The sequence below is a fragment of the Chrysemys picta genome, chromosome 7 (genome assembly GCF_011386835.1).
Source record: "Chrysemys picta bellii isolate R12L10 chromosome 7, ASM1138683v2, whole genome shotgun sequence".
Classification (NCBI taxonomy): Eukaryota; Metazoa; Chordata; order Testudines; family Emydidae; genus Chrysemys; species Chrysemys picta.
Genome location: NC_088797.1, coordinates 100358823 through 100376183, shown reverse-complemented (window position 1 = coordinate 100376183; position 17361 = coordinate 100358823). Strand labels below are relative to the sequence as shown.

At 36.8% G+C, this 17361-nt stretch overlaps 1 protein-coding gene across 13 annotated transcripts in view; it reads right to left on the bottom strand.

Moving 5' to 3' along the window:
* Nucleotides 1-672: 672 nt before the first annotated feature.
* CFAP46 (cilia and flagella associated protein 46) overlaps nt 673-17361 on the bottom strand; it is a 182418-nt gene continuing 165729 nt past the window's right edge. For 10 of the 13 annotated variants that reach the window (XM_065552129.1, XM_042856763.2, XM_065552130.1 and 7 more), the window contains 9 exons: nt 15145-15221; nt 13576-13636; nt 13454-13489; nt 10579-10681; nt 9324-9436; nt 6522-6603; nt 4235-4371; nt 3491-3577; nt 673-1091 (listed from right to left, as the gene is read on the bottom strand). In XM_065552129.1, the coding sequence (XP_065408201.1) occupies nt 955-1091; nt 3491-3577; nt 4235-4371; nt 6522-6603; nt 9324-9436; nt 10579-10681; nt 13454-13489; nt 13576-13636; nt 15145-15221 (833 nt within the window). In that variant the 3' untranslated portion in view covers nt 673-954. Of the gene's footprint in view, nt 1092-3490; nt 3591-4234; nt 4372-6521; nt 6604-9323; nt 9437-10578; nt 10682-13453; nt 13490-13575; nt 13637-15144; nt 15222-17361 lie in introns of those variants that run through there. The other 3 variants (XM_042856767.2, XR_010589285.1, XR_010589286.1) reach the window with 3 other exon arrangements.

The window sequence follows — 17361 nt, the reverse complement described above, 5'->3', positions numbered from 1 at the left end:
CTAAGTAGGATAGGGGAAAGGAATTTTAGTGACTTGTCTGTGTTCTCTAGGCTGTCACTGTAGCATGTGGGGAGACACTGCAAGTACTTTCTGGTCATGCCGGTGCGGTCCATGTACTCCTTCCTTAGCCCGGAGATCCCTGATCCTGCATAGAGCCCTTTGTGAAGTCAGGGGAAGAGAAGAATGCTGCTGTAGAGGAAGCTGAGCTCCCTTCCCACATCTGTGTATAGTAGGGTGACCAGATAGCAAGTGTGAAAAATCGGGACGGGGGTAGGGGGTAATAGGCGCCTATATAAGACAAAGCCCCAAATATCAGGACTATCCCTATAAAATTGGGACATCTGGTCACCCTAGCGTATGGCCCTGGAAAATCCAATCACTATTTATACTATTGTAGGTGAACGCAGAGCAAGTAATGTAAAAAGAAAATATACCTTATTTTTGCTTAACACAACATAGTTGATTGCGAATGCGTTTTTTGGAATTTTGTGAACCACAGGCGAAATTTGAGAACTTCATCAATGCTATTATGAATTATTCAAAGGAAAGTTAGTCAATTAAAAAGTACTTTTGAGTCTCATTGCACAAGTTTGTGATGTGAAAACCAGTATGTTTGCTAATTTTTAAGCAGAAGGTAAATAATGGAGTAATCATAAGCAGAAATCCAAGATCTGTTTTTAAAGACTTTAATTAACAACAGAAGAGCACACAGAAATGCATACTTTCAATAATACAAAGCTCTGACGAAAATCTTCTTTGATATTTTAATATCAGTACACAAATCTAAAACAAAATAAATTAGCTAACACGCTTTGCATATTCTTAAATTCAATTCTCATTAGTCTACACAAAAAGTACTTAAGATGACTGAATAAATGCTAGCTTTCAAGATAAGGCCAATATCATGTATACTGTAGATGAGTTCCTATTTACATATAGAAACCTGACATGAATTCACATAACAATTATGTTGGGTAGCCCATATAATATACAATTGAAAGATGATGGCTGAATTGCAGGAAGGTTTGACTGACTGAGAATGATTTGGTTTTCGATTTCATCACTAGAAGAATTCTTAGAATTCTCTTCCTCTAGAAAATATTCAAAAAAATTGTTATTTACAATTATACCTATTAGAATATTTTACAATATAGTATTTTTGCCTCTGTTTGCTTAAATATTGCTTAAATATGCTCTAATAAATTTGTTAGTCTCTAAGGTGCCACAAGTACTCCTGTTCTTCTTTTTAAATATTCAAGTATCTTTTGCATTCCTCTGTTTTACATTGAAATGATGATCAATACACACAAGGGACATTTGAGCACAGAACAGAGAAAACTCAGACAATACTTATGATTTTAGTCTTCCCACTACCCCAAATCATTACTACAATAAGTCAGCAAAGTGAGGATTTTGTTGGCTTTTCACCAAGAACAAGTAAGTTATTTTATTGTACTTTACTTTACCAGCAGAGGCCTTACCTCTGGCAACTTCTACACAACTTTGTAAATGGAATACGATTTATAATGCTATGTTAGTAACAACCAATAGACAGATAAGTCAAGGACTGCCCCTGTGGGGGTCCCCCACCCCAAGCTAGCAGGTGGAAATTCCTCTATAAATTACCCTATACAGAGAAAAATTTCTAGTGGCTGCCTTCTACCAAGCAGGCTGAACTTATTTTGCGTTTGTAGAGATTTTGCCATGATCTGCAGCCATATCACTGTAATTTACTACATGCTGTAAAATGTAAAATTAATGAGTACTGTATATTTCATGTTTGTCATGCTCTTAGCACTGCTTGCCAGTCACACAAATTAAATTTTATACCAGTCAGACTTCATGGGAAGTATTCACACTCTGTTGGTGAATATTTTGGCTAATTGTGGTAAAGCTACCAAACAGGGAATTTTACACAGGCAAATGTAATTACTCAAATTAGATTTTGGTCATATTATTGGCCTTGGTACCCCTATCTTTTCCAAAAATTGCCACTGAATGTCAGCACATGTAGTCAGGACCTTACCTTTGGGTCTCATCTGTTAGACTGCACTTATCCCAGCAAAACACCCCCTTTAAACACAATATGGTATTAATTCAATACTAACTAAGGCCCGCTGCCTGCAAACACTTATGTACATGTATAATTTTAAATTTGTGTGTAGTGGCACTGACCATAATGGGACTGCTAATGTGTTTAATGATAAACACATGAGTAATTGTTTGCAGGATTGGGGCCCCAGAGGGGAGAGTGCCACCAACTTAATCATCAATCATACTGTATTTTCCAGGGAGGTGTGACTTACGTATTGATCAGTTCTGACTCTAGTTAATGTATGACAGCACACCCAAGGCAGTATGACTGCACACAGTACATTGTTGATAAATACAGATTGGAAACTGCAGAGAACACTATAAAGTGTGAGTCACTTTCATTACTTCCTACTGAGAATTTGCATTTTTATGGATGTAATTTTATATAATAATAGATTTACTTCATGCAGAGATAGCTGAGTTTACTTTATCACAAATACATACTGCATATGTCAAATGAAACCAAATTCAGAAGTTGCTGGAATCAAGTGAAGAAGTTTTCATAAAATGTAAAGATTAATTGAGCTTTCCATAGAAACTGAACTTGAAAAGTACCTTACTAAATTATGGACATTTTCCAAATATCCATTCCCCATGACATATGCACTAATTAAAGCTTAATTTTCAGAGACTCCTGGCACCAGCAGCTCCTACTACAGTCTGTGGCAATTGCAGGTGCTCAGCACCTCTGAAAACCAAGCCATTATGTAATAAACTATATAAAATGTATACCATTAGACTAAATAGAATGGATTTTTATCAACATAAAAATAGAGTAATGCAGTGATTTATCAGGACCCAGATTATGAAGCAGAATCAACATCTTGTCCTGGACAGTCCAGAAAAGCGAGATTAAGACTTATTTGTTTTAACATATGTTGAATTAATATGTTTCTAATATATGTTATGACTATATGGTGATGAAAACACTTTATGATTTGGTACATATTAGACACGCTAAGATATTAGTTCACCTTGACTATCTTGCATCTGTATCGGTCTACAAGGTCTGACTTTTGAAGCTCTTCTCTTACCCCTACTCCCTCCATGAACCGTGGATGTACATATCAACTGCAAAATGTTTTAAAAATTGCTGCAATTCTATATACCTATCTCCTAGTTAGTGGAGGCCTTTTAAATTTTTTTTTTCAAAACCACAATATTCTCCTGATGTTCCTTTGTTTAAAACATACTTATTTCCAATCTTAGCTTTAGCTTTGCAGTAAATCAACTGAGGGAGAAGTCCAACTGAAGTCAGGAACCACTTGAAGTGGCTGCATTTTTCCTCTCTTACATTGTAACAAAGAATTGTAATAGTGATTAAACTACAAGCATCTAATTCTGTTAATATCAGAGGCCAGTTTCTGTACATTATACAAATGTGTCTATTTCTTACCTCTAGTTGGTGACGTTTCCACTCCAATCTTATACTTTTGAAGAACACGAATGGTCTGCCCGGTTGTTTTTCCGGTTTGTAACAAATCTAAAAAGAACTCCTGTCATTTTTATGAACTTTTAATGAGAATTTTGAAAAACAAGAAGATACAAACCCTGGGTTCTTTTAGACCAGTGCCTCAGCTTTTAAAAATGGAGCAAATCAAAATGATATAGATCACTAGGAGTTAGTTATAGTTCTGTGATTGTGCGAGTAACTTTCAAGTAGTTTCCCTTTCTGTGCCCTCGCAGCACCTACAGATTGCTCCGTGGCTTTCATGATTCAAGACCTTGCTCTTAACTATAAAAGTCTTGCTCTTAATTTATAACCAGCAGCTCATCCTTCACTCACATTCATTCACTTTACATTCTTAAAGCAAGAAGACAAGGTTAACATTCTCCTTGAAGGCATCACAGAACATTTTCTCAAAATAGTAATAGTTGCTAATTTATGGCAGCTCAAGGACACTTCTCTCTCCATTAATCGGGGACAGGTAGGGCTCTGAGCAGGGTTTTTAGAAAGAAGGATCAGAAAGCCCACATAGCCAGCCAATCCCTGCTACTTATTAGCATGCAGGTCTTCACAGCCTCTATCTCAGCCCTCACTCTACAATGAGGATAGCATAAGAATTGTGCTATTCTACATAAAGTATCAGAACATTTTAAGGACTAATGTGTTAAGGGAAGATTTGCCACAAGTACATACTTTCAGACAAGATTTCCAGCCTTTTTGCATTCTCTTGTAGGGTTGTATACCACTGGTTGGCCATAATGGAACGAACACCAGTAAGGCTTAGAAGGATTGCTGTCTCTGTTGGTCTCTCTATAGACATATGTAGACGACTAAAGAAAGTCAATAGTATAAGAATAATAGAATCAATAAATATAATGCATAAAAATGATAAGTACAAAGTTTCCTGAAACATTATGATGCATGTTGTGCTTTTGAATATAGAGGACAAAAATGACTTTTATTCAACTTTCACCATACAAAACATATCAGTAAATGATGGACTGCATTTTTCTCATACATTTTTAATTCTTAGTGAAAGTGTGTTGGAATGTTTTGTATTAAGTAGGGGATGCTATATAAACAACTATGTTAAGTTCTACTTCATCTCTGCAGGGTGTGAACTCCCACCTAGCAGACTGTGCACTGCCATGTTACTGTTTAGGGAAGGATAATACAGTAAATTAAAGGAAAGAATAACAGACAAAGCACATTAGTTGTGGATAAGGGTCTGTGGAGTAGGCTTTAGGATCCAGCTGAGTAGTTTAGAGACAGGCATGCTGAGTTATCGGTAATGCTTACCTTCAGGAGGAGGAAAAAGAAGAAGAGAAGTGATTTCTCCTTACATGAGATGCATGTCTGCACTTCAGCATATTTGGAGATATGACGGGTCTTTACTGCTAAAAAAGTTGTGTTTTGTTTCCCTTGTGGTAATAACATGTTCAAGCTACCCCAAGGTAAAACAACAGTAAAGACAAGGCACTTCAGGTTGCCCTGGCAGTTAAACTAGAGTTCCTGGTCTTACTGTGTTTTTACCTCAGCATGGGTCACACATATTAATTACTCACAGTAAAAAATGCAGATACTTTAGCAGTGAAAACAAGCTGTTAGAGTGAGTGCTGCAAAAGTTTGGAGACTCAGAAATGATATACAAGGAAAGACATTCTCCTCCCTGGAGCTGGATTAAATGAAATTGCTGCAACTGAACACTTGGAGATTTGGAGTTTTGATAGTTTTTTTTGGGGGGGGGGGTGAAATTCTAGAGCATTGGAATTGTAGCAATTTAAAAATGGAATTTGGCTTTTTGTCAATCTGCATTTCATGGTAATCCCCGTATAAAACAACAGTTAAGGTTTTCTATAATCTCTCTGGAGGATGCTACCTATTTCTTGGGGGAACACGAAGCTATGTGATTTAGCTTTTAATTGAAGTTATTCTAAACTTTCGGGGACTGTCACAGTCAGAGCCATAAATCACCCACTTAAGAGATGCAGGATGACAGCAACAGGCTGGTAAATACAATAATCTATTAGGATGAGACTGCAAATGTACACAGTTGGAAAACCTACATTAAGGAATTGTCTTTTGACTTAATTTAGGGAACGACTGTGTTTGGGGAAAAAAGCTTTGAGAAATAAAGGGACCATTCTTAATTGTTTTCATATAAAAGAGGGGGATTCAGGCTTAGTTACTGGATTTAAATATTTAGAGTTATTTTGTGTGTGTGTGTGTGTATTTATGTATTAGATACAGTATCTTACATCCAGTACATTTTAATTTGCAAGGTGTACAGGTACTTTAGGTGAAAGTGGCGATACTGACTGATAGCTCTTTATATTTTTAGGGGGACTTTTCTATTTATTTCCTATTAGTGGGACATTTATCAGCTGAAGTCAGAAAAGTAGAAAGTATTTTAATCTCTCAAGAATTTGTATTAGATATATACAATAAATGTGTGAGCTCTGTCTCTTTAAATTTAGATGCAAGGCAGATACTTAGCTGTCTTCAAGGTTAACACCTTTAATCAGCAATAGAAAACATCTGGAAGGAAGTTAATTAGCATCCCAAAACAATTTATTCCAGCAAAAGACAAACACTTGGCTCAGTGTCAAAGTATTAATTGTATAAACCTTCAGAAGGACTCTAAAGTATCTTTCTATGCTAGAAAGGCTGTATCTATTTAACTAGATTGATTTAAAAATCCTGAATTCAGAAGACAGTGGGGAAGGTTTCTGCCCCCCGGACTCGGTCTCCCCACAGCCTTGATCTGTCCTCTCCTCATCTGTGGAGCCCTGATACAATGCAGCACCTGTGAAAAAGACTTCTATAGGATCATGGGGGAAAGTGGCCAAACTCCCCACTCCAAACTCAGATCTGAGTCCACCCCACTTTCAGAAGCACAGAAGACAATTTTAAATTTGCTTTGAAAGACAAAAAATGAGGCACTGTGACTATCTGCAGGACAAAATAAGATTTATTCTACCTTTTGAGTGTATCAAGCTTTGCCAGTCGTTGGAAACTCTGATTTGATTGCACCAGATCTAAAAGTACCATCAACTGGCATTCTGGAAAAATAATGTTAGTTGTTTTAACAGCATTTACAAAGTGAATATAGATAATATGTATCTTTCAGATGTAATTGCTCTTGTGAAAGTATTGAATAAACAGTTTTCAATATAAACATTTATTTTTTCTTCTGCCATAACTGTATATTCAGCTATTTGTTAACAAAAAGCATTTGAATAATCACTTTCTACTACTACCTGACGTCTTTTTGTTTTGTCTTTGTACAGCACCTAGCACAATGGAGTCCTGGTTCATGAGTAGGGCTCCTAGGTGCTATGGTAATACAAATAGTAAACAAATAATAATAAATAATAAATTTACAGGACTCATTTCTGCAACCCTTTCAAGTTCGGTAGAACTGATTTCAAGTAGGATTTACTTGCATGAGTAAATACTACTTAAGTAAAGATTGCAAAATTTGGTCCAATGTGATTTTTATCGAGAAGGGTCCCATATAGTCTTACAAACAAATGACAGGGATCTCTGCTTCATTTGTCAGTTGTCTGTCTGAAAGCAAATTAAATTTAAGTGAGATTTATGAATATTTATACTATTCTGATAGATAATCACGTTTTGCAAATCAAATGTGATTTTTCCAGATGCGATCAGTTAATTTACATGGTCAGTGAGACCAAATCAAGGAATATACAGCAGACTAATTCACTACCAATGCCTTTTCTGTACTGTTTTTGAATATTTGTTAAGGAAAAACACAAGAAGCTATTGTAATTCGAATAGCTAACTTATCCTTTCTAAATAAATATTAATGTCCTTTGGAAAACTATGAAATGTGGATAATTGTAGCCAGGATGGCAAGAAACAATCTCCGCTTTCAGAAAATTTAGTGATAGAGAATTATAATACCATGTTTGCAAATATAGGTCAGTGGAGGCTCTCAAAAATTAATATTTATTAGGTCCCATGAAAATTAGCTCTGTACCCGATTAAGCCTACAGGTAACATTAAATGACTTCATGGGGTGTCAACCTGTGGAAAGTTGGGTAGATGACCAGGAAGTGGAAAGACTGTGCAGCTACCCTGACAAATCCACTATGTACAGGGTATATTTAAGGGCTTAAGGCCAGATTTGTAAAGATACTTGAAATTAATGGGTGTTTGGTGCCGAAGTCCTTTAAAAAATCCCACTAGGTGCCTAACTGTCTCTTTAGGTGCCTAAATACCTTTAAAAATCTGGCCTGAAATCCTTAAATATTCCATGCCCCTAATGGATCTGTCAGGATTAATTCCCTGTAAAATGTATACTGTGCAGCCTCTAATAGGAATAACTATATTTTAAAGGAATAGAAGTGATAGCTATATGAAAAGGACATTAAGCACTTAGTAGCATAGGGGTTTATGTTATTTTTGAAAATGGGACTTAGGCTTCTAAGACACTTGGGTGCTTCTGAAAATAGAAGACTTTGCTCTTTCAAAGGCTCAGAGAAATTTAACAGACTTGTTTTCTTTTCCAGTGACGGTGAAAGCCATCTTCACGTTGGTAAAAATGCATTGGAGTAACTAACAAACCTACCAAAGCTTTCTAAGAAAATATTAGATATTGTATCACTACCCTCTGTGTTCTCCCTGCACTATGGACTTCTGTCCATGGAGAAGTGCTGGAAATCACACAGCATATGTCTCATATATTTTCTGTTCCAGTGGTGTCTTTGTCAACATGTTTAGAATTTCCTGTTGATAAAATAGGGGGTCTAGACTTTTCCTAGCACTTGAAATTTGATTCAGCATTCAAGAAGCATCATCAGTCTAGACCAGGGGTAGGCAACCTATGGCACGCGTGCCAAAGGAGGCACGCGAGCTGATTTTCATTGGCACTCACACTGCCCGTGTCCTGGCTACTGGTCCGGGGGGGCTCTGCATTTTAATTTAATTTTAAATGAAGCTTCTTAAACATTTAAAAAACCTTATTTACTTTACATACAACAATAGTTTAGTTATACATTATAGACTTGTAGAAAGAGACCTTCTAAAAACGTTAAAATGTATTACTGGCACGCGAAACCTTAAATTAGAGTGAATAAATGAAGACGTGGCACACCACTTCTGAAAGGTTGCCGATCCCTGGTCTAGACACATACATGAAAAGTATTTCCCTGCTATAGGGGACTATAAAACAAGACTACCAGAGACATATCATTTAGGCCCATGTTTTCAAAAGTGACCTCTAATTTTCAGTGCCCAACTCTAAATATGTAAGGTGTAATTTATAAATACCATCTCCAACTCTAATTCAACTCAACTCAGAGCTGTCAGCATTCAGAAACTCTGAATATCAGATCTTGGGCCCCCAAATTCTGAGGCAACTTTTGAAAATTTGAGTCCTAACCTTTTAATATGTCTTTTTGAGAAATTTGGACCCAATGGGAAGAAACCAAATTTCAGGAGAAAGAAAAATATGCCCAACAATAAAAACAGTCAAGTAAATTTGACAGAACTCCCCCTTGCCAAAAGTAGTGTTAGATTCCCACTGTTTAAATTCTAAGACTATTCTAACAGATAGCAAACAACAAGAATTTTTGTTCCATATCCTGAATGCAGAACTTCTTGAATGAAGAGCATGGTCCCTTAGCTCTGTGTTATACTGTACCTTTCATTGCATAACCCTAATATTCTCATAATTATTTGGCATGGAATAGAATTTTATGATGCTTTGCAAGGGAAGAGAACACAAAATATAGTTTTTTCAGCTTCCTTATCTCACCTGGGATGCTCATAGCAATAAATCTGTTAAGTAAAATATGAGACAAGAATCTTTCCATTCCATAGAACAGAAACGCACTGCAGTTATTCAGTAACTGCTCCCATTCAGCTTGGCTGCAAAGAAAGGTAAGCTATTTAGACCAGGCAGCTGTTTTACAGTAATATTTTTCTGGATACATCTATATAAAATGTTTCAATGTTAATTACTCAACAAACAATTGTTTGAAAAGTAAAAAGACAAAGGGAGAAGACTTCAGTTATGGGACAGAATTTGAACAGCAGTGTGTGTGAACTGTTATACAATAATTTACTTAGCTAAATTGTATACTTTACCATAGTAACATAACACCTCACAGTAAATAAGACATGGACGGTGCTTTTGAGATTTAAGGGACTATTCTACAGAGGAACAAGCCAGTATATACTGTGCAATCCCCATTTCTTTGAGATACAGTATTTATCTTAACATTCAAAGGGAATGCTCAAGGACTAGAAGAGAGCTCATTAGGGAGCTAAGAAATTGGGGTGTGGGAAGAGATGATTCTAAAACTGAAGTAATTATATATGAAGCTAAGTGAACCAACTGTATGAAACAATATTAATTACATTATCAGGTCTTGAAATTGTAAACTACAGGATGAATCTTCACTACTTTATTTCAGAAGTATGTGCTACAATATTACAATCCTATAGTGAGCATGAAAATGCTATAGTTTTCAAATATGTGTTTCCAAAATTGTTGATTTATTAACTCAGTGAAGATGAAAGTACTTGTAAGATGGACAGGGAAGTGATCGGAATTACCTGAACTTGTAACCTCCTGTTATTTTGTCAGAGTGATATTGCTAGAGTGCCAATGTTATAAATTTGTCTATGTATATACTTTATAACTTTCTCTCAAAAACTCATTGTATATGTCTTCTCCAGTTTTCCATTATTTTAGATTTTTCTGAAGTTCCATTTATGATAATTTTATTACAATCAAGAAGGACAGTGCCATTTTGCTATCAACAGAATACCCCTACATACTTTAGCCTTGCTTGTGATCAATATGGCAAAATGTATTACAGGCATGTCTTCTGGATTCTTTCTTTAAATTCTTCCATCAATAAATCTGTAGATATGCTTAGGGTAGGGGAGATGTCTTCCTATGCATTTGCACAGCACCTAGCACAATGGGGGCCTAGTCATGACTGGGGCCTCTGGGAAATACCTCTTTAAAAAAAAGAGAGAAATATAGAAGAGCCATAACAAACCTTGGGACATGCATGCTACCAATAACTCCTTCCCAGTGTGGTGTAAATTGCTCATGGTATTTTTCTAGGATTTCCTTTATTTTGTGGGAAGGACTTACTGCTTCTGTAACATAAGAATTTAATCATTTAACATAATATAGAGTATGCAATGCAGCCTAAATTTCTAACATGCAGAGGCTGGCAATACAATTTTTTTATTTCTATCATCATTCAATCTAAAGTTTTTCATGAGAAAAGTCCAGTCGCCATGCCCTGGCAATTGTAGGTCTTAATCCTGACTAAAGCTAAAGGTGCCAGCTAGTGACAAGTGTGATGGCATATTTTGTGACTGAGAGGGATGAAAAGATAACCTAGGAGAGAAGTCAAGGATAGAATAGGTATAAAAATGAGCTCTAAAGGTGGTTCTTCTGTGTCAAGAGTTAACATAACATTGCACTGCTCGTACGATTCCCGTTTTAGGGGCTCAGATACTGTGGTGATGGGAACTATATAGCACCTCTATACATAATGGAATTCAATTTCCAGAGCTCTCAGTTTAACACATTTCACAAGACTAATCTCAAAAACAAACAACCCTTCAGTTTTAGTTACAGTTTAATTAGTCTTTTCCATCTTGATTATATTTTCTATGCTCATGCAGCTATAATTTCCACTTACGTGGAGCTCCTCCAAAACTTCAGAATCAGTTATTTCTGCTCTGCTATCAAAGAGAAATTAGGTAGAACAATGTGTCCCAAAGTCATAACATTTGTTATATGCTATGGCTGGAACAATATTTTCCCCTTTGTTAAAGATTATTTTTTATAACTTTATCTGGTTCAAATCCCCAATTTAAGTATATTTTGAGCATGCTGAATAACTTAGCTTTTGCTAATAAATTTGAATAAAAATTAAATTAAATTATTGTCTTCAGGGGGAAAATAGGTGAAAATAGGTGGTAGTTATGAAAATATTTTGTGTCATACTGTACAAACACAGTAACTGATACATGTAGCCTTGGTAAATGCACTCCACAAGAAAGAAGTGGTCATTTTTAAATGACCTTACATTGACACTCTTGATTATCGTTGTATCCTTGACCTCCTACAAAGAATCACAAGATAACATGCCACTTCAAGGCTTTAATCACTACATGAGTTTTATTTATAATCTTTGGCTTGAGGACTTCTAAATATAACTCTTGTTAAAAGTGATAAAATATATACAGAATTCTAGCATAATGGATTTTATTCATCAATAGAATGCATAGAATTTTGTTTTTCTAACTTTAACTAGAAAATGTTATTTCTATTTGTTATTTATTTTCAATTTTAAATGATTAGTTCTAAATCACAAATATGAAATTTCCATATGTACAGCAAAGTGGTATCACATTTCTGGGAGGTTATTTGGGAGATAAGTGCCTAAGTGCTTTTGAAAATCTTACTTCCGGTGTTTATGTAAGTTTGAAACCAGACAATTTGATTTTTTTTGTCTTCCAATTCTTCACACAGGTTTTAAGTGTCAAACCTCCAGGCTGGATTTAAGTGATAGAGTTACATTATTATACCAAACATTTCAGGTAATTTGAATGAATACTCAGGGTCATAGAAGTTTTTATATATGATTACATTTCAAAGAATGCAGAATAAATACCGATTTTTAGAAATGTGCTGATTCACTATTTGCTGCCACTTGTAGATAACAATTTGATACTTATGAAATACTGCTTTTCTATAAATTTAGAAAATGTGAAACTATTAACACCAATTGTTAAGGGAGGAAAAGAGCTACATACTAAATACTGTAAGAATTTCAGTTTTACATTAATTATTTAAAAAAGAAAAAAGTCCAGCTTATTCCCATGGAGTGAAATTCTCATCACCAACATGAAGTCAGAGTGATCAGGCTCTGTGCTGGTGAAACGCCAAGGGACAGTGGGTTTGGGTGCTGAAATTTGCCCTCACAACCTGATGCAAAGGTATGGAGTTGCAGCACAGATCTCCACTGCAGCTTATGAACTGAAGTAGCAGCTAGAGCTCCTCTGTATCAGTTGCATGTTATCTAAGTATGACTGGCTCCCAATGTAGATCTGCCTCTCCTCTACCCCACTCCCCCCACTACCCTTTGCTCTAGCCCAGTTCAGGAGCCAAATTAGTGATCAACATTACCCAACATGACCCCAAAGAGCCACAGTAGTGTGAATTCATTGTTTTATTTACTATTTTTATATAACATATATTTTATTCTCCCAACAAAATGCCTGACCAAGTATTCTACAATTGATTAATAACATAGTAAAAGCAGCCTGATTGGTTAATAACTTAGATTAGTTAATAATTAAATCACGCCGAGTTTTAATATCATGTGCTGGAAAGAGCTGCAGGAGACACATTCAAGTGTCAGTTGCAGCTCAAGAGCCTTAGTCTGTTCTAGCCTATGCTGATCTCTTCTGCAACACAAAGGAAAAATCACACAGCACTCATTCCTGTGGCTCCCCAGGGACCTCCAATGCATGCTTAAGTATTGCTGAGGGCCTTAAGTTTACCTTTTTAATCCAAAAATAGCAAAACAAATTATTGTTAAAGAGCTGTACATTTTGTGGGGAAAATACAATGAGAAAGATTATTTCAATAATTATTTTCTTGGAGATGTTGGTTCCATATTTTATTACTTATATGAAGAAGGAAGAATGCAGCCTAATTTGACTGAATCTGAAACAGGTTTTTATTTTTATAAGAAGCTGAGACTTTTTTTTTTTAAAACATAAGCAACATTATGAGGATGAGCTGTTATGTCAACTACCTCATGTCTTAAGTTCATCACTTACTATAAAAATGTTCCAAATCCACAAAACCTTTAGTTTGTGGAGAAAATAATTTTCTAAATATATTACCTGCTTCTCTTGCTTCATTATATGGATCCACAACATCTGACCTATAGCTAAGGAGATGTAAACAATGAAATCTATCATCTTATCCGATACATTCCGGTTAATAGTTCCTTTTGAAAGGATACATTTAAAATTGTGTGTATCAACGGACAGGCAGTTAGGAGGTAGAACACGATTAATGGGTACCTACAATTAAATAACAAAGATTATTTTTTTTGCCATGCAAAAAAATTCTGTAGTTATATCAATATTGCACAACATTATGTCCGACAAAATGAGCGACATGCTTTGCTGAAGTCTGGGGGCTTAGACCAAAAGCGTTACAATATGTCAGTGCCAACTGAAACCAAAAACATAAGCATCTTTTGTTGGGGAGAAGCAGTTCAAGTCTGTTTGAAGCTGCTTACCTTGATCTAATGCTGGATACTTTGCTCATATACAGAATATGAATTTAAAGGAAATGGAGGTTAGTTACCTGTAACTAGATGTTCTTCAAGATGTGTGGTCTCTGTCTCTGTTTCACATGTGGGTACGCATACGCGCCATGAGCCTGAGTCCAGAAATCCTAAACAGCAGTGTCCATTGGCCCACAAACGTGCAGTAGATCTCTCCACACGTGACTGATGGCATAAGAGGCAGTGTGGGGCAACACCTCCCCTGTTCCTCTTCTGATTGCAAATCCAACAGGATTTGAAGCAGAGGAGACGAAGGGTGAGATTTGTGTAATACAGATAGGGATCACAACTCTCAAAAAACTTCCTGTTACAGGTAAGTAACCTTAATTTCTTCCATATGTGGATGGATTGACAAGCAGTGCTTAGACTGGAGGGGAGTGAGAAGAAGCTGGAAGCAAAGATGCTTGCAGTACTGAAGTTCACACAGCTGCATCTGCAGCAGAGGCCTGAACTAGCTAATAATGTCTGCACTTTGCAGAGATACACGTCTCACTCAAACAGTGGAGGTGATTGTCACTCATGGAGAAGGAACAAGGGCAGAAGATGCAATTCTTCAACCCTGGGACTCTGGACATAGAGGGAGTCTCCAATACAGGGAAAAACAAGCTATAATAACAATCCTATAAAACTCTAACTAGACTAATATAAAAGTTATGAAACAGAAACTATTAAATATTTATGTACAGGTTCTATCAAGAGAAAAAGCTGCAGAATTCTGTGGACACAGGGATTATGACTCAGGCCATGCGGCAGTAAGATGGAACTGGAGAGGTGTCAGCCCGCGCTGCCTTTTATGCCCTCAGTCGGGAGGGCAAGGAGATCCACTGCACACATGTGGGCCAATGGACACTGCATGTTAGAATTTCTGGACTCGGGTGTATGGCACTCATGCATACTCAGGTGTGGAATACACATAGGCACCAGCACTCAAAGAAGAACTAGCTCAGCAGTTATTGGGCAAAGATTAATAAAAAAGATTCTAACAAATTCTGTGGTTTTCACTCCATCTCACACTTACAGTGTGTGTAACAAAGACCCTGATAAGAACAATAAATTACCCTATTGCTTCTCTTACCTCATGTGTCTTAGGAAAAATTTAAGGAAATAATTTTTTTTAAAAAAGTTGAAATACAACTACGCTCCACCTGTTTGTGAGATAGCTTGCGATTATGGCCTTAACATAGGGATTAACATCTCGCTACACTGTTATGTAAAGCAGTATGAATTTCTCTTGCTTACCATTTTGATGTTCTTTTTCTGATCCACTTTTGGTTTCGGTTCCTTTGAACTTTTTGGGTCTTTTTTTACTTCATTCTCTGTGAAAGTTCAAAGAATAAAAACTTTAAAATATAGGTGGTGTTTGCTAAACTGCTGTGCAAATGCGCCTTCATTGAAAAAAAATACATAATGATTTTAAAAGATAAGACAATATATGGAATGTTTTGTATCTGAATATGTACTGCCGAACCCAGCGTTGTCCCCAGCCTGCTAAGTGATGGCATAATAAGCTGTGAATGTGTGGATAGAGGACCACATTGCGGCTCTACAGATGTCCTGGATAGGGATGTGTGCCAGGAAAGCTGCCGAAGATGCCTGCGCTCTAGTTGAGTGAGCTCTGACAATCGGCGGCAGCGGTGGAAGCCCCTCTAGGTCGTAACAGGTCTTTATGCGGTATGAGGTAATCCAATTGGAAATCCTCTGAGAGGACACTGGAAGGTCCTTCATCCTATCCGCTGTAGTGATGAAGAGCTGAGTTGATTTACAGAAAAGCTTGGTACATTCTAAGTAAAAAGCCAAGGCCCTTTGGATGTCCAGCATGTGAAGACACCTTTCTTCACTGGTGGAGAACGAAACAATGCTAGCCAAAGCAGCAGATGTTCTAGCACTGTCACTGGCGACAAGAAGGAACTGAGGATTAGTTCATAGGTAACAAATTGTGGGAGACACGGGGCTGCAGAAAAGATTTAGAAGAAGAAACATTTCCTGAAAGATTACTTGTTGTTTTTGAAGGTCTATTCTGAGAGAATAGATTAAAAACAGGAAACAATTTCATTCCAGCAAATGAAGAACTATCTCTACTACCCACTTGTCCAAGGCTGATGCTTGCCAAGTGGGAAAAGAAGTGAGAAAGGTGATCATCTAGGCATACAAAAGTTCCAAGAAAAAACACATATATTCATTGATTATTGTACTGTAGATTTAGGAGTGGTGGGCTGGGGAAGAATTGTAGAAGCACTGTCTAGACTTATTATAGGACCAAGCGCCAGTACCTATCCCTGGAGTAACTACAACCTTTTAAAAAGAACTGGAGCCTTTGTGAAAGAACTAAAGTGAAGAACAAGGAAACAAGGACTGCCTGTATTTATAAGAGGCATTGCATTTTTTCTTTAAGTGGTTTTGAAGAATCAGGAGAAAAGAGCTTTCATTTCTCAGTGCACTCTGCAACAACTACCTGAGTCTGCTCTAAACTATGAACAATTAGCTATTGTCCCAAGTGGTTATACAGCAGCCAGGTATTGATGGAGCACACTGCAGCATGGGGATAATTTGAGGTGCCCCTTATTACTCACTGGTTGATTTTTACTCCTCTTTCCTCACTCTCAATGGCTGCTTCCATAATTGCACAAACCAAGACCTTTCCTTCAGACTACATCCCTTCAACACCCATGAAAATAGCTTTCTATGGACTCTGAAGTGTGCTTTTGGGGATGTGACTCTCTCCTCCCTCCCACCAGTGGAACACAACAGCAGCAGCAGGCACCAGCTCTAGCTGGCCCCCCACATGTTGCCAGCACCATCAGAAGCAGCAGGGCAGTGACCTCCAGTCATTTATGAAAATTTGAAAACAGAAATAAAAAAAAGAGAGACATTTTCTAAAACTGCCTTTCTAACAAACATATGGCAATGTGTTTGTGTATCTGTGTATTATACAAACATTTGAAAAAACAAAACACTTCTACCCCGGGGAGAGGTTAAGAGAAGAAATGTGACAGATTCCAATCACATTGCTTAATGCACTAGTGGAAGGCACATGGATACTACAGTGACAATCATGGTATTAGAATTAATATAGAATACATTCTGCTTTCTTGGTTTGCAGCTAGGTTTCCGGACCTTACCCATACTTAAGCCCCTTTGTTTTCAGTTTAAACCGATTTTTACCAAAACATTCCGGGTTTTACAATAAATGTTATTTGTTTTTTTCCCAATTTTCATGCTACTTTTGTATCATTCAAATATATAAAAATAACTTGTTTTATTAGGAAAATACAATACATTGCATGAGATATATGTATTACAATAATACATTAATCTGTGTATATGTGCAAACATGCCTGTTGAAGTAAGGCTATGTATTAGTCTATAACAGTGTTTCCCAAACTTCGGATGCTGCTTGTGAAGGGAAAGCCCCTGGCGAGCCAGGCTGGTTCATTTAGCTGCCGTGTCCGCAGGTCC